Source organism: Atractosteus spatula, chromosome 12 (assembly GCF_055471065.1).
Source record: "Atractosteus spatula isolate fAtrSpa1 chromosome 12, fAtrSpa1.hap1, whole genome shotgun sequence".
In the NCBI taxonomy this organism is placed as follows: Eukaryota; Metazoa; Chordata; class Actinopteri; order Semionotiformes; family Lepisosteidae; genus Atractosteus; species Atractosteus spatula.
This window is the reverse complement of record NC_142717.1, coordinates 27,132,820-27,159,333: the sequence shown is the minus strand read 5'-3', so window position 1 is coordinate 27,159,333 and position 26,514 is coordinate 27,132,820. Positions and strand designations below refer to the sequence as shown.

General features: G+C 44.8%; 2 protein-coding genes across 3 annotated transcripts in view; one reads left to right on the top strand and one right to left on the bottom strand.

Annotated features, from left to right (window-relative positions):
• smarcc1b (SWI/SNF related BAF chromatin remodeling complex subunit C1b) overlaps positions 1–4,619 on the bottom strand; it is a 34,236-nt gene extending 29,617 nt beyond the window's left edge. The window contains exons 1-2 of one of the 2 annotated variants that reach the window (XM_088929228.1): positions 4,364–4,619; positions 616–735 (exon numbers count right to left, since the gene is read on the bottom strand). In XM_088929228.1, the coding sequence (XP_088785354.1) occupies positions 616–735; positions 4,364–4,558 (315 nt within the window). In that variant the 5' untranslated portion in view covers positions 4,559–4,619. The remainder of the gene's footprint in view (positions 1–615; positions 736–4,363) is intronic. The other variant, XM_088929229.1, reaches the window with a different exon arrangement.
• An 854-nt stretch (positions 4,620–5,473) lies between these two features.
• LOC148822830 (uncharacterized) lies at positions 5,474–26,261 on the top strand. The gene is made up of 12 exons (XM_088928424.1): positions 5,474–7,479; positions 12,831–12,972; positions 15,953–16,026; positions 18,335–18,494; positions 18,909–19,065; positions 20,073–20,276; positions 21,659–21,795; positions 24,255–24,373; positions 24,501–24,607; positions 24,695–24,806; positions 24,994–25,165; positions 25,588–26,261. Exons 1-12 carry the CDS (start codon positions 5,585–5,587, stop codon positions 26,014–26,016), a joined length of 3,708 nt encoding a protein of 1,235 aa, XP_088784550.1. The 5' UTR covers positions 5,474–5,584; the 3' UTR covers positions 26,017–26,261.
• Positions 26,262–26,514: the final 253 nt, after the last annotated feature.

Sequence of the window (26,514 nt, the reverse complement as noted above, 5' to 3'; positions counted from 1 at the left end):
AGGATTCCTCTGCCGGCTGTGGGATTTGAACTGGCAACCTTCCAGCCACAGGCGCAGATCCTTAGCCACAGATCCACCGCTCCGCCCCTATGTTGAATGCAGGCCTGATATATATTCGCAGAATATTATTCTAACAACAAGCCCGGTCAGCTGTCTTAACAATGTGCTCTGGCCTCATAAGACTGCTTTGGTGTGTAGGGAGTAAGATTAAGTGACGTACAGGCAATCTGGGTAGCAGAAAACTGAAACAGTTAAAGAGTCTCACTGACGTGCACTTCAGTGACTTTCACATAGCTTGATAAGAGTGAGAAAAAAAGAGAAGGGGTTCACAGGCTGTTTTATAGGACACAGAAAGAGGGTAGAAGCAGTTTGGATACAATGGTACAGATATGGACTAGTAGTCAGGTAAAACAGAATAGACAACTGAAAAACAAGAAAATTAAACTTGGGGTATAAAAGAAGTGAAAGAAATGCACGGTGGAAAAAAATGAAAGAATAAAAATGTCCTGTGGGGATTTTGGCGAGAGAGGCACAGAGACAACTTGTGTGATGACCTAGTGACACTAACATACAGTAAGCTGACAGAAAGAGGAACAGAGAGAGATATGGACTCACGGGCAGTTTGGTGAGAGCAGGGTTGTTGACTCTCCTTCCAAAGGCATCCTCCTGGAACTGCAACAGCTGTACCACCAGACCAGCCAAGGACTTGTTAGATGGAGAGTCAGCCTGGACATACTGTAGAGCACATCATTTGAGACATGACACAGAGCAGGAACAACTACACAACACACTGTAGTGCACTTGCAGGGCATTCTGGCACTGACAATACAATTCACACAGACATTACAAGAGTGTAATCAAACTACCAGTCTGAACCCTCGCACAATAGCATCAACTAACGAAAACAAACATCGAAGCCCTGTGGCATACAAACTACAGCAAACTGCAATTAAAGGGCTTGTGAAACTGATCATTACAAAACATACAGTATCCAATTCCATTCTCCCGTTTCAAACATAACTATGAGCTTCTTTGACATTTTTGCAGAACACACCCAAGTCTAAATTTACCACCTAGGAACAGAAAAATATTAGCAAAGCAAAACAAATCCCAACCATTCATTACTTCTGCTATATAACGAACATAAATATGATTATTCCTGCCAATTAAAAAATATCAGTAACTTTAAACGTGTGAAAATGAACCATAGTACTCAAGTAGAAATTCAAAACTTAGAACAGGAGGCACTTTTCTACACATGGGTTGTGGGTGTCTGGAATAAGTTGCCCAGCCCTGTTATGGAAGCCAGCATTGTGTCTTTTAAGAAACAGATGTATGAGTTTTTTTATATCACTTAAGTACCAGCAAGCAAACGGGCCAGATAAGGAAAATGACCTCCTTTCATATGGAACGTCTCTTATGTGCTTAATCTCACAACAGAACTACATGAATAATGACATTACACACATAATGTGATAGATATCCACTTTAGACGGAAGACACTTTAGCATTAGATTAAGACTTTATAATTATAAACGTGGACGGCACGGTGCTGCAGTGGTTAGCATTGCTGCCGCTCAGCGCCAAGGCCCTGGGTTCAATTCTAAAGAAGAGTGGAGGAGCAGTAGTAGAGGGATGTACTGCCATACGAACATGTGCATTGGAATTCTTATACGCGCTGATCTCTCGGGACATACACAGTACAACAGACAACACCACAAAATGTACACAGTACATTACTTACATAATAACAGGAACAATAAATATGTTGTGGGACAATAACTATGTAGTAGTGAGAGAAAAAAACCCATGGTAGACTATGCAAAAAGGGCATAGTGCAGATGTGTATTGAGTCTGAGGCATTGCAGTTAGCTGTTGAGGATGCGTAGTGCAGCAGGATAGAAGCTGTTCTTAAATTACTATTAAAACTATTAAACTATTAAACTATTAAAACACAGACCGCTTGCCAGAGAACAGTTTGTGGCCAGTATGGTTGGGATCCTGAATGATGGATTGGGGTTTACTGCAACAGCGGATGGTGTGAATCTCACTGATTAATGGTAAATCACACCCTATAATCCATCCTCAATCCTAGAAATTAATAATAATAATTAATAATTGCTTACATTTATATAGCGCTTTTCTGGACACTCCACTCAAAGCGCTTGAAAGGTAATGGGGACTCTCTTCCACCACCACCAATGTGCAGCTCCACCTGGATGATGCGACGGCAGCCGTAGTGCACCAGAACGCTCACCACACATCAGCTATCAGTGGGGAGGAGAGCAGAGCAGATAGCAAATTGCTATCTGTGTGGAGTTTGTATGTTCTCCCGCTGTTCGCACAGCTTTCTTCCAGGTGCTCCGGCTTCCTCCCATAGTCCCAAAACATACTGGCGGGTTAGTTGGCCCTAGGTGTGAGTGTGTGTATCGGTGTTTGTGCCTGCTTGCCCTGCAATGGACTGGCACCCCATCCAGAGTGGATCCTGTCTCTTGCTTGCTGCTTGCCAAGACAGGCTCTGGCTCCCACGCTATCCTGAACGGGACGAAGGAGTTAGAAAATGGATGGATGGATGATTAAACATCCCTGGTAAGGCCAGGCTGAGCCACAGGAACTCCAGCAGCACTCAGACAAACCCTCATTCTCTCATTGTTCTTACAAAATACGACTGACCACACACTGTCCTTGAATACACTCTTTTGCATTGGAGGATATTTGCAGTGCGGCCATTGGGCGAGACGCAGACATATCTATTCTGGAGTACCTACAGTCATCCATGAGTACCTCTGGATGAAACAGTTCAACTTATTAATATAAACTGTAGCTGCACATGTCTATAAAGGTTCAGTCTGGATTGTTGAGAGAAGAAACAGCCACCAGAAACAAAACGCAAAAGCCATGTGAACTAAGATAAAGGTTAGCGCAATCCAACAACCAAACAATACAAAACCCTTTAAATCATTTAATATCAGCTGATCCACTATCCACCTTTCAGTTCTTTTAGCATAGGAAACGTTACTGCCACAGCCACAAGCAAACATCTGTCAAACTACAGCGTCCGGAAGCTCATTCAGACACGCACTGCTTTTGCATAGATAGGAGAAATAAACTCCCACTTCACTGCAGTTTAATCCGATTCGGGTTTTACGAGTTGCACTCTTACCCATCCAGTCAAAACCTGGATGTTTCAGGTTGGTAACCTTCCCACGTAAATCTGCTGGGGGACGTACGTATCTCCTCCAACTTCAAATCGATCAAAATGCATCAAGACCAGCTTTTGGAGTCGTATTGCAACTACCGCTCAGCAACACGAGATCTGGGCTCATCTCCGCCCCCTTGCTTCGTAGCTCCGTTAAAAATACCAGTCGGCCATCTGTACAAATTGTGATACCACACATACAACCTACAAAATCACACGTTTTTCCCCCCCCCCACACACTCGCATTTCGATTGCGATATCGTGTATCCAGCAATGCCGGCCAACGCGGTAGGGCTCTCGAAACAAAGCGTTTTCTCTCCTTGAGGAGGCAGGAGACGCAGCTGCTGTGCAGACAATCCGACAATCCGCACGGGACTCTTTGTTCGAGCCTGCGGGCTGTCTGGACAGCGGCAGCATCCCGGAGTCACAAAACTGCGAGGAGCACCACCACCTGCGGCCGTGTTCACCTCGCCCGCGGCCGGCACGCCGACACCACCAAACCCGGAGCCTTTTTCTTTTCCTTCGTGGGCTGACTTTGGAAACGAAGTCAGCTGTCACATGTGTGTGGCCTAGGGTTTTGTTTTCTGTAACTGCTGGCCCTTGACCAAAGCTGTACATCCACATTAACCTAAATACACCTTTATTTTCACAGTGCTTTCCACGGAAATGCGTTTTGCCGTGTCTTTTTGGGTGAGACCGTAATATCTCCCCTAGAGGCTTCAACACTGCCAGACAAATCCACTTCCTTTGCCTGCTGACCAGAGACCAACTTCAGAAAAACACAAAATTCACACCAATACTTGCATCCATTAACGCGCCACCCTTAATCACGGTTATCTGCCCACCTTTCGCGCAAAAATCACTTTATTATAGAAAGAATTACTTCAAAAACTTGAATTCACCGTCACCCACACAACATCCCTCACCATCAAAACAACTGACCAACAGCCGCGATGCTTGCGTGTAGCAGCTTGCTGGATAGAAAGCAAATCGGTTTAAAAAATGAACCGATTTCCCTTGCAATGGGGCCGTCTTAAGTAAACCAAACTAATCAAGAGCATTATTACTCCCTCCGCGATTTCAGTGCCCGTACAAAAGGCGCCTCTCTGTCGAGCAGAGCGCACGGATGTAGCCGCCGAATCAATGGAGGTGGAAGAGCTTTACCTTCTTGTAGTGCTTTCCGATCCATAGCCGGACCGACTCCAGCTGAGAGACCGTCTCCGAGCTCTCCCAGTACTTAGCAGACGGGCCCCCATCTTTCTTTCTGCCCACCGAGAGAGTCGAAGCACCGCTGCCCCCTTGCCCGGCCGCCGGGCCCCCGGAGCCCGCTCCCCCAGCTGCAATTGCTGCTGTCGCCATTGTTTTGTGCTACTCGCCTCGCTTCCTCCCCAGCCAACCGCCTAGCTCCCAATTCAAGGCCTAGAACCGAACTGCGCAGCCGCCAACCTGCTTCGCAGGGGCTTCCTTGGGAAGGTAGTCCCTCGCGGGAGGAGTGAAGGCTAATGGGAAATGTAGTTCACACTCATTTTAGGGACACGTCTGTAATACAATGCTCTAAAATATCTCAATATAGCAATCTGGGTTAAATAGCATTCTCCGTCATCTCGCAATTCAGCCTGTATACCAGGATATTAGTTGAGTAGTTCAAGTAGGTAGCTGCGACAAGCATGCGTAGGCTGCAAAGAAACAAGTTAAAGGTGTATTCCATGCTGAAAAGAGGAAAGGAAACAACGTTTCGGCTGTGGAGCCCTCTTTGGGCGTGTCAGGGTATTAGTTGAGTATATTGCCCTGAGTATTGCGGTTGACAGCCATGCAAATGTAAGAAAAAGAATATCATGATATATCAGGATGGAAACTATGAAAGATGTTAAATACAAAAAAAACAACAACACCGCCCTTAGTAGCTATTCCAAAGCAAAAAAAACCCGAACAAACATATCTTCACAACATTAATTACCTGATAATATTTTGTAATGAGCCTACAAAAATGGATAGTAGGCTACTAAAATATAAAGTTCTTTATGAGCTCTTCTGTACCTCTTGTTTAGAATCTTGAAGAAATCTTGAAGGTTTACAACAATACTTGCAAAATCAATTACGATAAACTCAGAAGTGCTTTTATTGTATCGTACTTTTGTAACAAGGCAATATTCATCTTGCAGCTTTAAAGGTAACGGCATATTCCCCGATTGCAGAGTAGTGACAGGCGCCTGCGCGCTGGCCGTCAGTGAGCTGACAGACCTCATACCATGTACAGCACAAAACGCAGAGAGGCAGTGGGAGTGACGGGTAGGACAGCTCCAGTCTCTGCGGGACACGGAGGCAGGGCGGCGGGAGCCTTGACTGTCCTACCAGTCCTGGCCATGCCAACGACCAGATACGGCGATGTATTTTTATTTTACCTGGCCTAAAATGAGCGGCAGTGAAGCGTGTGGGGGAGGCGGGGCAGAGGGGACCCTGCCCAGCGGCGAGTGGGTAAGCGGGGGAGGAGGCAGCGGTGAGCTCGCCGACAGCGACGGAGCTTGTGTGCTTGCTCCTACCGCCGCTGCCGCAACTCCAGCTCCGTGCTGTGAGGGAGAGGCCGGCAGCGCCCGGGCCCAAATGTATAGCGATTGGAATAATGAAGATAAAATCCGCAATAATGTGGACGCGAGCAGTAAAAATAAGGACGTGCTTCTGGACAATGCCAGTGACAGCAGCGGGGGAAAGCGCGACCGGAGTGCTGAGACTGGAGAATGCGGAGAGGAATGCCTCAGTCTTGCCAATGGAAACGGAGATCTGCTGAAGGGAGCGAGCAGCATTAATATTGATTACAAAACCAGTGGCTCCGAGCCTGGAGAAAATGGGGGCGGACGGAGCCTTGTTATGGCTGTTGCATCGGGGAGGACAGAATGCGCGCAGGGCAGGGGGCTGCAAGCTGCCGCCTGCAAAAGGAGATACAGCAACGGATCCAAGACGGAGAACCGGGTAAGCAAAGTCTCAGGCACCCGGAATCGTGCAATAAATGTGGCCGCTCCAGTCACGAAGCGCCCTGGAAGTAGCCTGAGCAGAGCGCCGAAGAGGGTCTGTTTCACGGGGGAGATACCATCAGCACACTGCGGCATCATCTCGGGCTCTGGAGCCGGCTGCTCGGAGTTGGAAGATCCCTCGTTCTGCACTCCGCCCATAGAGTTCAAGACCAGCCTGGCCGGTTCGAGGCATTTTAAAAGCCACTCGGAGATCCCCAAGCACGCCAGCTGGGCTCGCTCTGCCACGGTACACATCTCCAAGCGTGGGAGCAGGTGTGGTGTTTCGAGTGGTTTTGAAAGCTCCGTTCAATCGAACAGGATTGGCGTATTCCCTTACTCTAGTGCGGCAGAAGACAGCTGTGTTAATTATATTGATAGCAGCAATGGACAGGAGCCCAGAAGTGCCAAAGGCAGGGTGAGACTGTACAGGGTGCGCTCCTTCCTGACGGCCACAGCCGGGTGTAACAGCGCGGGCAAGAGCAGCAGTAATGTGAATGGTTGCCGGGGCCCACAGAACGGGAGCAGTTTCTGCCCAGCGCTCCGGCCTGCCTGTGCTTCTGCTCCAGGGATAAGCAGTGTTTTACACCCTGGGCCCTCGGAGAGCCAGCCCGGGCGGCAGTCCTGCCGGTCAGCAAGCAGCTGCCTTGCCCAGCCCTGCCGGCCGGTTAGTGGGGGAGCGGACGGCATCTCTGGACAGGGAAGAAACGATGGCAAGGAGACGTGGGCAGCCAAGGGGGGCCCTGCGCTCCAGAACGGTGTGAGTTTGGGTTTCACCTCAAACGGCGTGAGCAGGGTGACTTGGGTGCCAGTGGCGGCTCTAGCTCGGGCCCTCCGAGGGGGAAGACGGCCCCCGGAGGCCCCCAGCCTCAGGGCAGTGGAGGTGGGGGCCGAGGAGGCCGGGCGGAGGCAGGGGCGGCTGGAGGAGCGGACGGAGAGGCTGTGGAGGCGGCTGCAGGCGGTGCAGGGGAAGCAGCTGGAGAGGCACGTTGCCCAGCAGCTGCGCGGCCTGGCGGGGACCGTGGCGGGAGGCAGGAGGGGGGGGGGAGGAGGAGGAGGAGGGGCGGCCCTGCCTCTCAAGCACGGCGCCCTCGCGCCCGGGACCGGCGAGGTGGCCCGGCTGGCGCAGAGCTGCACGGCAGCCCTCAGGACGGTGGAGAGCGCCCTGGACTCGGACGCCACGGCGAGCAGCAGCTCTGGAGGGGAGAGCGAGAGTGAGGAGATCGGGGAGAGAGGAGGCAGCGTCGGCCCAGCTCCGCACACACCCCACACACTGTGAGTAACTCCCCCGCGCCCCAGACAACCCCTGAACCCTGTAACTGCACACTGAGCCCTGCTCCATCCCTTACACTGCAGGTCACTATAATAAGCCCCGCATGCTGCAGTTACCAACATGCACACATTGTCTTTTCAATAAGCACATGGAGAGGCAGGCCTCAAGAATGAGTTCAGAAGGCCATTCCTAACTTCCAGCACTTTTTGCCATCACTGAGAGGAACTGTTCCTCAAAATATTTCAACGGTGACACAGTGGGGCAATGGTGAGTTTTGCTGCCTCACAGTGCTGGGGGCCTGGGTTCAATTCTGGACCTGAGGTGCTATCAGCGTAGAGTTTGTACGTTCTCCCCTCGTTGCCGTGAGTTTTGGCTGGGTGCTCTGGTTTCCTCCCACGGTCCAAAGACAGACTGGTAGGTTCCATCCAGGGTGTACCCCTTGCCCGTTGCTTGTTGGGATAGGCTCTGGTTCCCCTGCGGCCCTGAATTGGCTGAAGTGGTGAGCAAATGGGTGGATAGATGGACAGAAAATATATTTCACTTGTTTCGGTGGAACCTGTTTTAACGCATCTCCCCCTAGAGGTAATTTTCTTTTCGCTCTGAGCTGTGTCAAGAGTTGATGCGATGATCTGATCGCTCTTGCTCCAGGAGGTTAGTGTTCAGGCACTTATCCCCGGGTGAGCAGGGGTCTGTACCAGGCAAATAACCTGCTTTTAACGGCTATGTAAATACCCAAGTACAGGAAAGGCCTGAGGTTTTGCATAGCTTTTGAGCTAACTAAAGTGATCAAAACTTTAAGTCAGAGCTGTACGTGAAGCACAAGGAAAGCATGTTTTTTTTTCCCCTCCCAGTCTTAGAACAGAATAGAAAGAAAAATGGTAATTTGTGATTAGGGTTTAGACGTTGGTTGTGGTCTGATATGAAAGCTGCTGTGACTGGATACACCCTCACCTGATGAACTGGTCTATAGCTTCCAGAGACCCTCTTCAAACTACTGCTGCTATGGCATGGACAGAAGGGTTGATGGTTTATTTTGATCATCTCGGTGTCTTTTTCTATATCTTTTCATCCATTCTTACAGACGTGAAAGGACATAATAGAGATAGCATGCATGGGCATGGCCATGTGACCTGCTTTTTTAAGATCAACTTAAATTCATTAGGGAATGGAGTCTGCACGCACTTCTGATTGTGTATTTTTATTCTTCTGGCCTAATATACTGCTGGATAGCTCTCGTGTTTCCAGTTTGTCTCACAGGGATGCAGACTGAAGGTCGAGCTCTCTGTGAAAAAGGCTGATGTATTAAACCTGAGGGAGGCAGATTTGTGAAGTATTTTCCCTTATTGCTTTGATCACAGAAAATGTTACAAATAAAAAGGAGAATTTGAACTGCTTGCATGCACTCCTCTAAAATAGCATCTTGAAAGATTTATGCTAAAGCCCTCGTGTTATAACATCAGTGTGCTGGCTACTTATAGAAGGTGTAATCTCAATGGAACAGAAAATGGTTTCTTGGGAGACTGCAGAGTTATCTGATAAATCTTACTGATCAGAAATGATCAATTGTATCAATCAATTAATCATAACATATTTATCATTTGATCGCATATCGCCTCTCAGGTGTGACTTGAATAAATGAAGCTTTGTTTCAAAGCCAGATGTGGAAAATTACTGCAAAAGAGGAAATTCCCTAGGAGGAGGCTGTACCCAGGAGCGATTGCCATTACACCGTCAGTTTATTTTGATTTTATTGAGCCTTTCACCTTTCACGGTGCTGTCAAGAGGAGCCGAGTGGCGGGAAAGTGATGTGAAAGTACGAATTGTGTATGGGGTGTTGCTGTCCAAATCCGTAAGAGGGAAGAAGGTTTATCGTGTTCACTGCACTCCTTGGATTCTTCCTTCGAGTGCATTGTGTCCACTGCTGTTCTTATCGGGAGATTGACAGTAGCAGGGGACTGCTTTTTAACTATTGATCCTCTTGGGCAGGGCTTCTCAATTCTGTTTCTAGGGACCCCTTTTGAGTTCTGTTTTAGGCCATGATGTACTTTGTGTGGCTGAAACTGTTATAAAAGTAGAGGGATGGTGTTATTTCAAAGTGCTCACCCATAACTGTCAACACAGATAGCTTAATGGCTCAGCAATTAATGATTTACAGACAGAGGCCTGAATTACTCTTAGTAAAACACTCCCTGGAAAAGCGGGCTTACCTCTGTATGAACTCAGTTGATTAAATTCATCATATGAATTTACTTTTGGAGACATAAATGCAGAGAATTTAGAAACCCACCACCTGGTACTTAAATTGTGACCTATTCAGTTGTCCTGGATCCATTATTTCATTTGGAAATCTATGCAATGAGAGGGAATTCACCTGTCCCTAAAGTGGAAAGCCACCTTTGATAGACTGATATTGAGTTTTTCATTTCCAAGCATTGGGTACACCAGCTTTTTTCATTGTTTGTTTGCTCAACAAAGTCTGTAGTTGTTGGAGAACTAACAGCCTTTGAGCGGGGGAAAAAATGGTACCATTTGGTTTCAAGAGTTTTAATTAGGCACTTCTAGTCATTATTACACTTTAGGTTTCATTATACTTAGTTTGTTCACATGTTAATGCCTTTAAACCGAGGCATATTACTAGTTTCTTCCTCTGTGAACATCTGTCTAAAATATCCATTAATTACACACACCATTACTTTTTGTTCTCTGTAATTACACTCTTATCATCTCTGAGGCACTGTTGCTGTGTAGTATGGGCAAAATCCCTTTGTTTTAGCTTTAGCTGTTATTTCAGTATTTTTAAATTTCCCTTATAGCTCTTCTGGCACCTGTCTTGAGATGTAATTGCAGGTCAGTGAACTATTCAATACATCCCTCTATAGACAGAACAACAACTCCAGTGTGCTGCGTCTTTGTGTTTCCAGAATGTTGGGGGAGGGGTTTCAGTCGGCACACTATACCGCAGCCTTGGTCAGAGCTGTGAGGATATTGATCTGTAGATCAATCTACAGATAGGATGAGACAGTGAGAGTGAGCGAGAGTGAGATTGGGGAAATGATCAATCAGGACTCATGAGTCACCGTGAACATATTGATTGTCATTGGAAAAGATAATGCCACACAAGGTAATTCCATCTTGAAGTGGCCCTGAAGGAATATAAGTATGTGAATCAATTTATATAAATATACTGTACATATACAGTGCCTTGCACAAGTATCCACCCCTGCGATTTCCACAATTTGAGACATTCTGATCTTACAATCATAATACTTCTAAATAGAAATATTAGAATCTGCATAATCTACTACAGACTAATGAAGATAAAAATACAGATAGTATAGAATTAAGATTTTAATACACTTTTCAGTTGCATAAGTATTTAACCTCTTTGCTGTAACAATCGTAGCTCAGTTTAGGTCAGGTCAGGTCATGTCATTTCCCAAACCTCGTAGTACCATACAGTGTTGCGGGAAGCCGGAGCCTACCCGGAAAGCAACGAGCGCAAGGCAGGGTACACCCTGGATGGGACGCCAGTCCATCGCAGGGCAAGTGCAAGCCAATCATACATGGGGACAGTTTGGAGGCCACAGTAAAGTCCAAGGGGGGAAATATGGCCCGGACACTGGGATAACTCCCTACTCTTATCCAGAGATGCCACGGGATCTTTAATGACCACTGAGAGCCAGGACCTTGGTTTAATGTCTCATCCAAAAACGGCGCCCACTACTGTATAGTGTCCCCACCACTATACTGGGGCATTAGGACCCACATAGACCGCAGGGTGGGCGCCCCCCATAGGTCCCACTAAAGCCACTTCCAGCAGCAACCATAGCTTCCCAGGAGGTCTCCCAACCAAGTACAGGTAGCCTCAGTGGGTCGCCACTGCAGGGCTGCAGGGTGATATGTTTGCTGGCTGCTCAGTTTAGGTGCCAAAGAATATTTTGAAAGGTAGGAAAATTAGCATAGTGGTTTGTGTGTATGAATGTATTCAAAGTGATGGCCTTAAGCTTCTTTCTCCAAGTCCCCTCAGATACTGTATTACATTTCAAGTCACAACTTGCAAAGCGATACGACAAATCGACCGTGAAGACCAAGGAGCTTTTGAAACATACCAGGGGTCAAGAGGGGCTGATCAGGAGGGAGTTACTTATTTCTTAGAGTATGGTGAAGCCCAGCATTAAGAAGTGAAATGTGCATCACACCACACAGGCACGACCTACATTTGGGTGCTCTTCCAAACTGAGCAGCTGGGCAAACAGGAGTTAGTTAAGGATGTGAATTGAAGCCAGCAGTGACAGTGAAAGATGTGCAAAGCTCTGTGTCTGAAAACAGGGCTGTAAGGACATAGAGTTCATAGATGGAGATGCACATGGGCAGTCCTGCAGCACATAAGCCCCCAGACACATGATACTGCAGATAAACTTGCACATAGCAATCTTACCGTGCATAAAAGGGCACAAATACAAATGCAAGCACGGGCACACTGTCAGAAAGACATGTATGTACATGTGTAGCTGTACAGTGTGTATGGTTGTGGGAGTGATAGTGGAAACATAGCCCCCAGGTTACTATGGTTGTGGCCACGTGATACCTTCCCACGTTCATCTTGACCACGCCTGGTAGTCATGGAAACGCGGTCCTGTTTCTACAGATCCTTTCCAAACACGGATCAGTGAGTCTCCCATTCTTTTCCTCAGCTTTGCATGGTGGTTGTGTCAGACCAAGCTGCACGAGAAGAGTTGATTCCTGTTATTTAGCACAATTTCTAATAGCACTCTCATACGTTAACTCCCACTTCCCACTAATCACTTTTACTTGCAGTTCCTGTTCTGGTTGTAACAGGTTTTGTGGAGAAAGCATTTGTACAGTTTGAAATGGAGGTGCACGACAGCTGCTAGTGACATGCACTGTTGACCGGTTTTACAGGTTTGACCAGTTTTGCATATGAAGTTAGTTATACGTTTGCTGAACAAACTGTACAGTAGTGTAAAAGGAGGTGGGGCTGAAATTGTTGATTAAGTTTAAAAGGCATTGGAAATGGCATTACTGTTGAAGATCAGGTGTTACCCTCAACTTGCTCATCGCTCAAGCAACAGATAAGACTGCCATTGCCCCTGTCAATGTAGCACGCTACCATTAAGAGAGGACATTACTTTTAGAGTGGTGGAGTATAGTATGGTGTAATGCATGGAGAACTACTACATCCTGTACTTTACAGAACACTAAAATGACCTGTTAACAAGCACCTGCTTCTCTACATCAAAAGAATTGTTGGAGAGTGCTCTCTGACACTTTCTCTCTCTCTTTCTGTCTTTCTCTTCTGCCCCCTTACCTTTTTGTCTTTTCTCCCTTTCAGGCAGGAGAGCGCAAAGTGGCACTGGCTGGAGCAGAGGGCAGAGCTGGGCAGTAGGTGGGCATGGCTACAGGCCCGGGTATCGGACCTGGAATATCGCATCCGAACACAAACTGAGCTGTACACCCAACTGAGGCATAGCAAGGTATAATAACACTGTCTGTTTGTGGAGGTTTCCTTTGTTCTGCTGTCAGCTCAGGTGTGGTCAGTGTGTTATTGCCAGTGTCTGTGTGTTTAGGTGCCTGTGATCTTGAAAGAGACCACAATTCCTGGCCAGCTACTCTCTTCCCAATCCAAACGGGTAGCACACCGGAGCACTGTGTGCTCAAATCCACCTACACTGATACTAGCATTAGTGTTCAAGCACTTACTCGGTATGGTCACATCAAGTATTACAAGGTGTTAAAAGTAAATGGGCCACCTAGACCCGTTACTAAAGCGTAAGCAAGAGAAGGCGAATCATCAGAAAATGTATTTATTTGTATTGGTTTTGTCTCACTGAACTAGTGCACTGTAGACTTGAAGATTACAGGCATTAGAAATATTCTCCAGGGGGGAATTATAAGCAATTAGAACAGTTGTTCTACTGCTAATGTTGTGTGGCAGAAAGCCTATATCATGTAGCTTTCATTGCTTACACTTGAGATATGGCTGTAGTTAATATTGAATTAATTGACTGCAAAACATTCCCTGTGCCACAGTCTGATTTTAAAAATCTTAAGCTTCATACACATTAGTGATTTACAATGTAGGAAGTGGGAAGCTGCAAGAGTCTTGGGAGCTGCAAGGGAACATGGTGTGGTCAATACCATTGCATAAATGAATCCACATCCACATCCAAAATAAAAGTTACATTAGAGGGAGGATACGTAGCTGAAACCTTATGGATTTTAATAAGGATCTTTTCAGCTTGTAATTATCCTCTACTTGTTCCTTTGCAGTAATATATGATATTTGTTCTTGTCTTCATATTTCAGTAAGGTTGTCCAGTTTATGCTATAATTTTAAACACCACTGTGCCAAAACAGAATCATACAGGCACAAATAACCACAAAAATAGGTTGATGAATACACTAACATACCTACCTTAGCTGGATATCCATCATCAGTGGCCAAGTCTCCAGCAGCAGTGTCATCAGCTCTTTAAAAAGGAGAGAAGGGGTGATTGCTGGGGACTCCATATCAAGAGACACAGCAAACACAATTCGCCAAAACAAATCCAGAATCCTCTGCAGTATTTTGCTTCACACAAGCCAAAATTGCTCTCAATGTACCAAAACTAGACAAGCATTTTACACAAGGAGGAGATTACTCAGTTGTCGTGGTTCACTTTGGGACAAATGATGCTGGAAAATTCAGCATCTATTCTTTGCAGAGGAAGCATGTGGGCCAAGAACAGGATCAACAATCTGGTATTTTTCAGGGAACTCAAAATATAGTGCAGCGCTCTTTCCAAATCCAAAATCCAAAAAATTTTAGTTTGGTCATAGAATCTAGCATTTTTAAGAAGTAATAAGTATTCTCATTGATCTGCTGCTCAGTACAGTCAACTGTTCCGATGACAAAAAGCTGAAAATGTAACTACTAATTAAGCACTTTAACTGAAGTGTTTCATGAAGCATAAAATGATAGATTTTTTTAAATAATCCACCATGAATTAAAAAATTCAAACTCTTTGTAATCTATTCTTTTTAAGCACCAGTCAAAAGGGACCTCAGGTGAAGTTAGGGATAGAAAATATTGCAATTGGGACTGAACGCTAGTGCAGAGTTATTTTAATTAATGTAATACAGATGAGTACATGAGATGAGTGAAAACAACAAGTTAATTAATGATGAAGACAAAATCTCTAATGCATTGAAGGAATATTTGTCACTTGTTATATTTAGTTTTTACTTTGATTAGCATAAAATTAACAGTTACACCTAAGGGTATTTTTCCAGTATTGATTAACAACAATAAATATATTGTCTTAAATCCATTTAAAGTAAGTCTATGGAAAATAAACATTAAGATTTGACAATATTGCTATAAAGGTTATTATTGATCACGGATTTAGAAAGGGCAGGTAGTGTTTTAATAAACCCATTTAATTTTTCTGGAAAGGTTATAGTAACAGTGAATACAGGTAAAGCCTTTAATACAGTGTATTTAGATTTCTAGAATACAATTCCTAGGGCTCCTCATTAAAGGTTAATTCTCAGATTGAAAGATGATGAATTCCAAGGAACATTACAATTAGAGATTTAACTGGGTCAATGCAGTTGGTGTATGGGATGTGCTCTTTTGTATTCACAAAAATGATTCTAAGATAGACAGTACCTGATTTGGAAGAGACACAGTAATGGGTGAAGTAGCAAGTTTTACAAAAAGATATTCAGTCCTTTCAGGACTAGGCAGACATGTGACAAGTGAAATTTAATATACATTGGTAATATACATAGTGCAACGTATTATACATATGTAGTAGGAATATACATTATAAATGCATAATGGAGGTGCTGAGCTTGTAGACGCAGCTTTTGAAAAGGCTTTAGGCTGTAAGTGTTTTTGTGGACGCCTCTTTGCATCATCCATTCAATGTGGTGAAGCTATAATAATGGCTAACAGAAGGCCAATATACATTGTGGAGAGTAGTTAAAATGATAAATTATGCAGAGTTAAGCCTTCATTAGAATACTGTACTGTTTTGGTTGCCAGGTTTCAAGAAGGACATAGCTACACTGTAATCAGCCCAAAGAAGGTCAAAGGAATTGAATCTCTTTAGTCTTTAACAAAGGAGGCTAAGAGAGATCTTAATTAAAATCTTCCAAATCCTCAAAGACATCAACAAAGTCAAACCCTGGGGATCAACAGTTAAACATAAACCAGAGGACACACGTGGAAACTAAGGGGAAGTAAGACTGAGAACAGGTGGTATTTAAATATGCAAGGCATTGTGGGAGTGTGAACAAGTTACAAGTCCTCTCTATTGAAAGGGATATAATGACTTCAGGAAACAGCAGGATAAGATTAAGCACTTACTAGTAACTGATTGAGCTACAGGGCCTGAGAGATTTCCTCTTGTGTGTTACCTTTATGGTTAACAGTTCGGTGTGCGCATATTTTGTGGTTGTCTCTCTCAGGGCAGCGGAGTGCTCCAGTCCCAGGACAGTCTACTGCCCCGGCTCCCTTGCCCGGCAAATGGCGCCCTCCACAGGTCAGTTGCACTGCTCTGCCTGGCCCACACAACGTTGCAGACCCTGCCCTGAGGTGTGGTAGGGTAGGCCGGCATACAAGCGGGGTACCAGTGCTGCACCCTACAGGCCCCCACTCTCACGATAAGGTGGGACAGACCTAAGAGAAAAAAAAAACATTCTGTTTCCAGAGCAGGAGATTTCTCTGGCTAAAGATCTTACTGTCAGGCAAAATAATGCATTTTCCACATCTCGGTTAAAGTTAATACAGTACTGCCGTGCTGTTCTCATTATTGCTTGAGAGGGCATTGTTGGCACAGTAACATGGAAACAGTGTATTGAAGCATTCAAATCCTAAACCTCTGGTTATAACCCTTAAAATAAGCACAGAGTTATTTTGTATAGAAACTTACATGGGTGCATAAATTTAGTTTACACCAAATAACTCATTCACAAAGATTCAATAAAAGTCTACAAAAATGCATTTTTAACCATATCAGATGTGTAAAATAACTAAAAAGTAGATATAAATATTCACAAAAGAGAGTCTTATGTAGATGTGCTGTGGAAATCCTAAGTATATCCTTAGTACAGGCAAGTGCATCTGCATAACAAAATTAATGCTAGTTTATTATATATTTGTGGATATAGATTTACTGAAATACATTTAATGACTAGTGTGAGTAGTGGGCAGCAGTGTGGAGTAATGTTTAGGTCTCTGGACTTATTTTAGAAAGGTTATAGGTTCAAATCCTGGGCATTACACTGCTATTGTTTCCATGAGCAGAGGTCTCATGCTTTCTACAGTAAAGTTTCTAGCTGTACTGTGTATAATTTGGTATGGAAGCGATATTACATAAAAGCAGGTTCCAAATAATAAATGTATCTGGGAGTAGCAACAAAGCCCCTTTTCAAGACAGTTTTGCATTCAAGAGGTAAAGGATAATGAATAAGAACATTTCTTTGATAGAGGAATATTGTTTGCTGTAAATATTCCATACTTATCGTTATACTTTATGTATTCATTATGTTGTAGTTACAAGTTAAGTTTTCATTTGACCAGTAAGAAAGGATAAAGTTCTTATAAGCCGGACAAAATATTGTGACTAATCAGCTCTGTTCTTTAGTGGATTATAATAGTAACGTAATAGTAGTCAGCTATTCCACTGTGATTATCCATTAGCCTGCTATAGATATACGGTATATGCAACAAATGCAGAGATACGCATATTGTGCACTCCTGTCATTTTACAATATAGTGTATTTTAATGTAATAACTTGAGAAAGTCCATGTCCTTGTCTGTGGACATTGTTTTGTTCCAGTGAGTCTGACACGTTTAAGGTAAAGGTAACTTCTTTTAGGACTTTTCCAAAATGGTGGCCAAGCTATTTAGCCAATCCACATGTCCTGGACATTATCCACCAAATATAAAAGCTGTGCTTTAGATTGATTTAAAAGAAGATGATCTTTGAAACATTTTCAAAACCTTGCTTAGGGGAATCCTACTGTGTGACCAAACTGCCTGATTGATCAACTTCATCTCTCATCTGTGGGACTAAAAGACGTCTCCTGGGTTTGGCACACTATACCACTATGATATAAGGAAATACAGGCATGTGCAAATTAGACCTTCAGTAAAACTGGCTCATGGCAGTCATTTTTAAAGATGGCAATAAGAACATTCTTGCCAAGAACATTCTTGACAGACAACACACCCTACTTTATGAATTCCACGTTTCACTCAAATCAGCCTCTCAGTCCTGAAAGTCATTCAAGTTGTTTGTCACAATCAAAGATGGTGTCCAAACCATGGAAATGGGTTTACTGTAACTGTGTTACAGTAACAAAGACTGCCCAATCCTACTCATTGTTTTAATACATTTGGATGAATAAATCCCATTATTCATACACGATAACTTATATTTATAAACATTTATACTACTGGGCCTTTTCACGTAAGCAATAAGAATGAGCCTTTCTCATGGGGAAGGTTCTTAGTGGTGTACCACTCAGAATTTGAATTCATAACCTTCAGCTACAAGTCCAGGACCCTAACCATTTTCCACACTGCTGCATCTAAACCCAGAACATGACCTGTATGTTTAGACCAAATAGATAAATAAATCTCGATTCAAATAGAGAAAACTGTGTTTGCTCTCAGATCGGGGTACACAGTGGTGTGTTCTGTGCAGACAGCGGCGCCACGAGCACACATACCCGTGTGTGTCTGGGGGATGGTTCCTGCTGGATCAGCGTGTGGTCTGCGTACGTGCTTGCTGGCTCTCGGCAGGGTGTCAGTGTTCCCCATGTGTTGCGCTCTGTGCCCCCAGCCCCCCAGACCCCCTCAGGGCACGACTGCAAGAGGAGGTGCTGGCAGCCTGCCCTTGCCCGCTGGACCGCAGCGTCACGGCGGCGCGCGCGCGCCCGCTGCCCAGACACCGCCGCCCAAGACTGGTGCGCCTGGAGGGAGCTCCGCCGCTCGGCAGCAAGGTGACGCGCCGGCTTCTCAACCTGGGGCACGGCTTGGTGTTTGGGTTGTGCTTGATTTTCCCATTTGTGTGAGTGAGTCAGGAGTGAGAAGGTGTGAACCTTGTGCTTGAATATGGCCAGAATCCTTGGAATGACCACATTTGAAAATAATTTGACATCGGTGTGAGGTAGATGCAATTAACAAGAATGAATATTTTGAATATATAATAGCACAAATTAAATATGAAGGTGTATTTTTGTTCTCCTCCATGCAATGAAAGTGTAGTGTGAATGTACTGTATATATTGAAACTTGTTTTATTGATATATCATAAATCCTTCCAATATTTTGGCATCTGTTGTCCTGTCTATAATTTCTGCTTTCCCATTTCGCCTCCCTCTCTCATTTCTTCCCACTCCCTCTCTGTCCTTGCAGACTGTGCATTTTCGGTGCTGTTGTGAGCCGCCCTCAGGGTGCGTGTTGTGTGGCGGCCGTCCCCAGCTGGCTGAGTCGGATTTGGGATGGGGGTCAGTATGTGAGCGGCAGGCCACGCTGGACCCTTGTCTGCACCCTGTTCTGTCCCTTCCCAGTGGTGAGTCCAACCGCAGCACTTGCTCCTGCACAGCTAAGCTGATGAGGGCCTGTGCTGCAGTGTGTGTGTTGCTGTGCGCCCTCTAGTGGGCCTGTGAAACCATGCAAGGAGTTTGCTTGTTGCTTAAATCAAAACACTCATTTAGCTTTCTGTATAGACTAGAATTTCTGTACAGTGGCCTGTGATCAACCTCTTCTGCTCATCATTGGTAAAGTAAATACTGACAGTGTTAATGAAGTGAAACAACTACACACAAAAATCACTACGTATTAACTACACACAAAAATTAAATTTTAGGAATGAAAAATTCCACATTAAATGAAAAAATATTTATAAACCAGTAATTTATTGAATGTACAGTATATTTTATTAAAAAACAAGAATAAAAAAGCGTAGACATTAAAACAAATAGCTAACTCATACATCTTGCAAATTACACCAAAAAAATTATGAATAATAAAAGAAAGTAAAATTTCAGATGCAGGACTATACAGGAATGTCAATGTCAAAACACATTCAAAGGCTCTGAACTGAAAACAAAGGTTCTTCTAACCAGCATCAACACAAATATTTCCATACCAATTACAGGTTTCGCAAAAGTCATGCCATCACATAATCTAATAATATTCTTTTACTGCCCCCTTAAAAACGATCACTGTGCTCTCTCCATTTTAAGAACTTAAGAAAGAAATAATTTGGAATTTTAGTAATTATTTATAATTATTTGGAAGTTTAGTAAACTAACTCATCATTGAGTTTCTGGTAAGCAGCTGTTATCAGCCAAATAATTAATGAAATAGGTTTTAAGTACAGATTTGCCTTGGTTCATATGAATACTGTAAGAGTAAATGCAAACAAAGGGATGGTAAAGTTTTAGTGGACAGCATAGTGTTTAATATGAAGTATGTTCAGCAATGTTTGTCCAAACGTGCCTACGTTTAGTCATGTGTAATGTACATACATATTGCTTCCATTCAATGAGCACTGAAAGATTATTTTCCTCCCAGATGTTCCTCTGGCTGTGCAGTGCGGACTGAGTTCCCTCAGCACCTTACATTCCCAGAATCCTCCGTGGCTGCTGGGGGAGCCACCCCCTCCTTCCTGGCTGGAAAACAGGGGCCCGGGGTCACAGCGTCTCTCCAGAATGAAGAGGAAACTTGAGCTCCCCCAGATCCCCTGCCACACTCTGAGTCACCTGCTACATACAGCATGTGGGTAGGACCATAATGTGCACAGACAGAGACACTGAAACACTGCATTACCCACGCTGATTCCAATGCTTATCACTGCCAGTGAATACTCACACTGTATGACACGCAGGACTGTACCACTGTACCACGCGCAGGACTGTACCACTGTACCACGCGCAGGACTGTATCACTGTACCACACGCAGGACCTATGAGAGAAAGTACAGCACACGAGTTGCAGACCACAATCAGTCTTTCCAGAAATAAATTGCAGAATTAACTGGAAGAAAATACACTGAGTATTCAAAAGGCCAGGAGAAGTCATTGCAACACCAACAGTCAATTAGCTTTTGAATTTAACTTTAGCTCTCCCCTTGCAAACATAACTATTAAAGCCACTTCTCTGAGCATGTCGTACGTATCCATTTAATCGAAAGTGCTACTGCTCAAAAGCGTTTGCTGTTTGGCAACATCTTACAATGTTAGAAATTCTTGAAATGAATGCTAAATGTTGCTAAAAGCAGCAGTTGAGAATAGTGAGGTAAACACATACCCATATCCAAGAGCATCTCTCCCAGCAAAATTGTACGAGAGAAAAAATACACTCAATAAATCATGAATTTAGAAAGTGTATTTGTTTAGTTGTGTACATTCAGGATATATAGTGAGAGGCATGGAAGTATAACAAATTAGTTTTGGAATCACTGGCATTTGTTCTATTTTAATGCCTCAGAATATGTAATAAAATGTATATCATTTCATTCTCTAATCCCATGCAATACATTCGGGAAGGGTTTGTTATGCACTGCTACTTTACACCTATTATCAGAAAGTAGATAGAAAACCACAGGTTATAAAATGGATGCACTTGGTTTCTTCCTCTCTACCCTTTTGAAAAGCAGAATCCCCTGGAAAGCATTACCAAAAAATTGTGGAAAAAAATGACCAAGCGTAAATTTGATCTGAAAATTAATTTCAACAGGAACAGAGTCAGACTCCTTAACTTGTGTGGTGCAATGCCTAGCGAATGTACAGGTGTGCTTGGTGAAAAGGAGTGGGTGGTCATGTGAAAGGTGAATCAGAGAAAGCAGTAAAAAAGCTTCATAGACATTTTGCATTTTAATTACACATTTTAAGTGTGTTTTGTTGTTTGAATCAATAATGTAAGCCAAATCATCTGTGAATTTATGATTGCTAGACTTTTAACTACCACTGAACACTCTGCACTCTTTCCTGATATGTGTGTAATGGTCCATACACAGAGGCATAAAGAAACTGCATCCATACAGTGATGCGCTTGCAGGAAGGTTCACCAGTACACACAAAGCAGCGCCCACCGACCCACTCTTAAGTGGCGCTAGTAATATCTAAGTGTTGTTGCCAGTGTGCGTTTGTTGTTGTCAGGTGGTGTCCGTCGGAATGAGAAGCTGCAGAGAAGTGCTGCCAGTCCAAGTGTTCTCATCCCCAGAGCCCCCTCTGAGCCGCCCCTTCACACAGGGCCCCTGCAAGCAGTGGAGAGCCCCCTTTCCGCCCCCCCACAGGTGAGAGCTTTTGTCCGTGTAGAGAAGTACCACTTCCCTTTTCCCCTTCGAAGTTGCTCGCTTTGCCTCGCTTCCCTCATGTCTTTCTCTGTCACTATTCCACATTAAAGAGCTTTTTTCAGGCTGGTGAATTACAGGTGAGCCTATGTCTTCCCCCAAGAGCCCTCTTTACCTGTATGTGATCCCAGTGCAGGGTGTGAACTCTGCATGGTGCCTTTCAGGCTGTTGCAGACAGGTACAGTAACAATCATCTTCTGTTTAGGGTAGTTTCATTATACTACTGTAGGCTGTGCAACTAAAGCTTTGAACTGAGGGGCCAATTTGGAGATGTGCTTGGCGCAGTCTATTTATGTTTTGGGTAATGTAATGGCGATTTAAAACACATTTCAGAGTCACAGCACCTTTGTCCGTTAATGATGTGTTAGTTTTTGGTTCAAACTGTTTCATTGGCCAGCTGTGGTTCCTGAGTTTGTGCTTGGTCAGGATCTCTCTTTTATAGACCTGACAAGCTTTCTCTCAGGTCACAGTTAGGGTTCATTGTAGTTTGTGGAGTTAATTTGGATCCTGTTTATATGCGTTTTCATAGGATGTGTCATTTCTTTAGCTGTTCCTGGGTATGAGAGATGTTCTTCATTTGAGAGAAGTTCTTCAGTGTAAATTGTACCAAATACGTACCAGCTCCCTGAGAGGGATAAAGGAAAATAACCCAAGTTACCTCAGTTGCTGCCTCACACCACTGGGGCTCTGGGTTCTGTTCCTGGGGTGCTGTCTGTGTTAATTTTCTATGTTCTCCCCGTTTTCATGTGGGTTTCCTTTGGGTGCCAAGGAAGTCCAGAAACGTGCTGGTAACTAAAATATATTGTGGGAAAATTGGCTCTAGTGTCAGTGAGTGTGCATTAGTTTCTGTGTCTGTCCTGCAATAGACTGCTGTCCCATCCAGGGGGTATCCTGACTTGTGCCCTTGCTGGCCAAAATTGGCTCCCCCATGACTCTGTATTGGATAGTAGCCAACCTGGTTAAGAGGCTCACCCCATTGTTGCATAGGAAAGCAAGCAGTAAAAACAAGAATAGGAGAAATCAATAAAATGTAAATAACATAGCAGGTCATTTTAGTGTTAGCACGGGCAAGTGTCAGGAAGAAAAGGTTTGATCATGCAAATGAAAATGCTCTCAGATGTAAAAGTGAGTGGTTTCAGTTCACTCTATTGATAGATGCAGTCATTTGCGGTAACAACTAAACATGATTTGCATCCAAAGTTGGTGTTTGCTTTTGGGACATTTAGATAAAACCACCTGTATCGTAAATTGTTCGGATGGTACTGAACAATACAATAATGTAAGATGTCTCATTTAAGATATTCACTTAAATCAGTGTATCATTCATCTAGTATGAAGAGAAAGCCAATCAAGAAGAATGTAAGGCTGGTTACAATCAAGAGGAGAGCCAGATTATCTGTTTCAACAAGATGGCTGGGTAGCTTATTCCAGACTCCCACATCCTTTTGTGTAAATACAAGCCTCTGGTTTGTATTTCACCTATTATAAAGCCATCTAGTAGGCTGAGGCTGCAAATGTCTTTGAGGATTTTGAATACTTGAATAAGAACCCTCTCTCAGTTTTCTGTTTATGGCTAAAAACTTCTTTTAGCCTGTCAGTGTAGGATATATCTTTAAGGCCAGGAATGTATTTGGTTGCTTTAATGCTACTGCCTACAATTTGAGAAATTTGAATATTGAACCATATGCTCTGTGTGTATCCATTACGGTTGGTGCTTGTTCAGGAAACTAACAAGTTAATAACCTTTTAACAGCATCTCTTGTTTCCTTAAGTACAATTGGTGGTGTATCCTTAGGTCTTGGAGATCAAGTAATTTTAAGTGCTTCTAGTACTTATAGTACAGGGCGGAGTGGTGGCTCTGTGGCTAAGGATCTGCGCCTGTGGCCGGAAGGTTGCCAGTTCAAATCCCGTGGCCGGCAGAGGAATCCTACTCCTTTGGGCCCCTGCGCAAGGCCCTTAACTCTAACTGCTCCAGGGGCGCTGTACAATGGCTGACCCTGCACTCTGACCCTAAGCTTCTCTCCCTGTCTGTGTGTCTGTATCTCATGGAGAGCAAGCTGGGGTATGCGAAAAGATGAATTCCTAATGCAAGAAATTATATATGGCTAATAAAGTGATCTCTTATCTTATATAGCACTTGCTGACTGTTATTTGCTAATACTTATTTAACATGGAAATTTAATTCTGCTACAGAAAAATCAAAGAATGCAGATGACAACAATGAGTGGGATAGGGAGCATTAGAGATTCATCTTTTTTTGCAGAATGGTATAAGATTTTTTCCCCACGAGAAAACAGAGGCCATGCTATAACCATCCCCACCATACTTTAGGAAAAGAAGTACAGATGACAACGTTTTCTCAGTGATTCAACTGTCTTTCTCGGTCTCCTTTTGTCGTGCAGCCCTCTCGACGCCGGCGGGGGGAGAGCTCCTTCGACATCAATAACATGGTGATGCCGCTGGGGCTGGGAGGCGGTGCTCGCGTGCAGAGACTCCAGTACAAGGAGATTCTCACCCCCAGGTCAGCACAGATGGCGCGTATTTTGCTGTTTGTGTGCGCACATCATGCAAAACATTAGGTGTGCTGAGTTGTCTTGTACATCCTGCACTTGGTGTTTCATATATCCCCTCCTCTCTCTTCCTCGCAGCTGGAGGCAGCTCGACTGTATCTCTGTTCTACCCGTTGGACAGGCGGCCCCAGGGCCTGGAGATGCCCTAGCATCTTTTGAACGGACTGCTGGAGAGGAGGAGGAGGTGAAGTGAATTTTTAAGACTGCCTGCTGGAGGTGCTGTGTGTGTATCCGTTTACCTGCCTTGTCTGAGCCCCGTGTGTGGACGTTGCAGGTGGAGGACCTGTCTGACGCATCATTCCTCAGCCGTCACTCTGCGTCTGAGGACAAGGAGAGGAGTCGCTGGGGCACCTGGGCCCGCCGAGCCAGCCAGCGCCGAGGCAGGTAAGTCTCAAGGAAATCTGTGGGATGTTTAAGGTAAAAATCTGTTCACATGAAGTCATGTAGAGCACCAGTATTGTGATTAACACTGAACGGTTTGACTTCTAGGGTAGTCTCAGCTCGGTCTACAGCTGTTGTCAGGTGGAGTCCGCTAATTTCCTCACCTGCGGTTTCTTTATGCGTCTCTCAGGTTTTCCTCGCGGGCAGAGAGCAAGGTGATTCCTCAGCCCACAGGTCCAGTCCTCCCCCCGCTGTCACCAGAGCGGAGCCCTGGCGGCCAGACTGAGCAGCCTGAGACCTGTCCGCCGAGCCCCCCCGAGGGCGAGGACACCTCCTGCCCCCTGGCTGAGGACGAAGAGCTGGTAAGAATGGGGGGCGGGGGTGCAGGACATTGTGCAGTAATTTTGTAGTGTAGTAAAGTGGAGTCATTTTAAAAGAGGAGGGAAAAGTAGCTCCCAACATTTGCAAGTCAATCCCGGTTTGTTACATGTGCCTATTTACACAGCAGGGTATTTTGCTGGACCAGTGTGGTGAACCTTGTACCTTCACAAGAGTACAACAGCTGTGTCTTACTGGAATTTGAAGCCACAGCTTTCTAGAGACAAGTCCAGAACCCCTTACAACAGCTCCACACTGCAGCTGTAATGGCAATGATATATACAAGATGGGTTATATTATTTCAGTGAAGAGCTGCTTGCCAATAAAATTGAATTACTCCCTGCTTGTCTAATTTCCGCTCGGCGTGCGAGAGGATAACTGATTCTGTGTTTGGTCTGCACTCCAGGCGGTGTTGCCGTGGGAACGCCGGTCGTTCCCTTTGTCAGAGGCAGAGCTAAGGTTGCTGAAGGAAGAGGAGGAGCGCGTCCCGCCACCGGCTTTGTCCATAGGAACTACAGAGGACCCGAGCACTACTCGCAGCCACAGCACTGACTCAGGGATCTCCATGGGCAGCCTCGAGCTCTCTCCCGTCACCCCACAACCCCCTCAGCCCAGCCAGGATCTCAGTCCTAAACTCTCGCCTACTTCCCCCGCCGCACTGAGCACTCAGGAATTTCTCTCACCCCCTACGATGCTGTCGGTCAACCACAAAACTGTCACACGGCCCCATTCCCCCTCCTTCACGCGCAGACCCCCTCCAGCGGCCACTCCTGGGCCCCTGTTGACAACCAGCGCCCCCAGTCCTGTGGTCACGACACGCTGTGGCCACAGCTGAGACTGGCTGATGCAGGGAGGGACACAGGGGTGAGGCTGTTGTTTCAAACGCCAATCTGTTTGATATTCAAACATGCTCACCGCTATGGAAGGGAAAAGTGACCCCAGCACTCTCATATACCCCCCCCCATCCCCCAAACCTCCCTCTGTTCATTGCTCTCACTGCCATTCTCACTGTTGTGCACATTTTCATTATCTGTGTTATACAGGAGAAATTAAAATTCTCTTCTTTTTGGAAAAAGCAAACTAATGTGCAATGTTATGAATCCTGAAGACATATCCTAAAAATGATCAAGGTGTGATTCTCCAAAGTGTGGCATTGTAGTTCTTTTATTATCATTTTCTCAACTGCCTGAATTTCCTTTCACCTAAATGAAACAACTCCACGACTTTGCAGAGCTCCTCAGTGACTTGACACACACAGCCTGTCCACATATCTCCACTTCTGTCCTCAATGCTGGGAGGATCAGAGAACAAGGATGTCCAATACCCGCTGTGT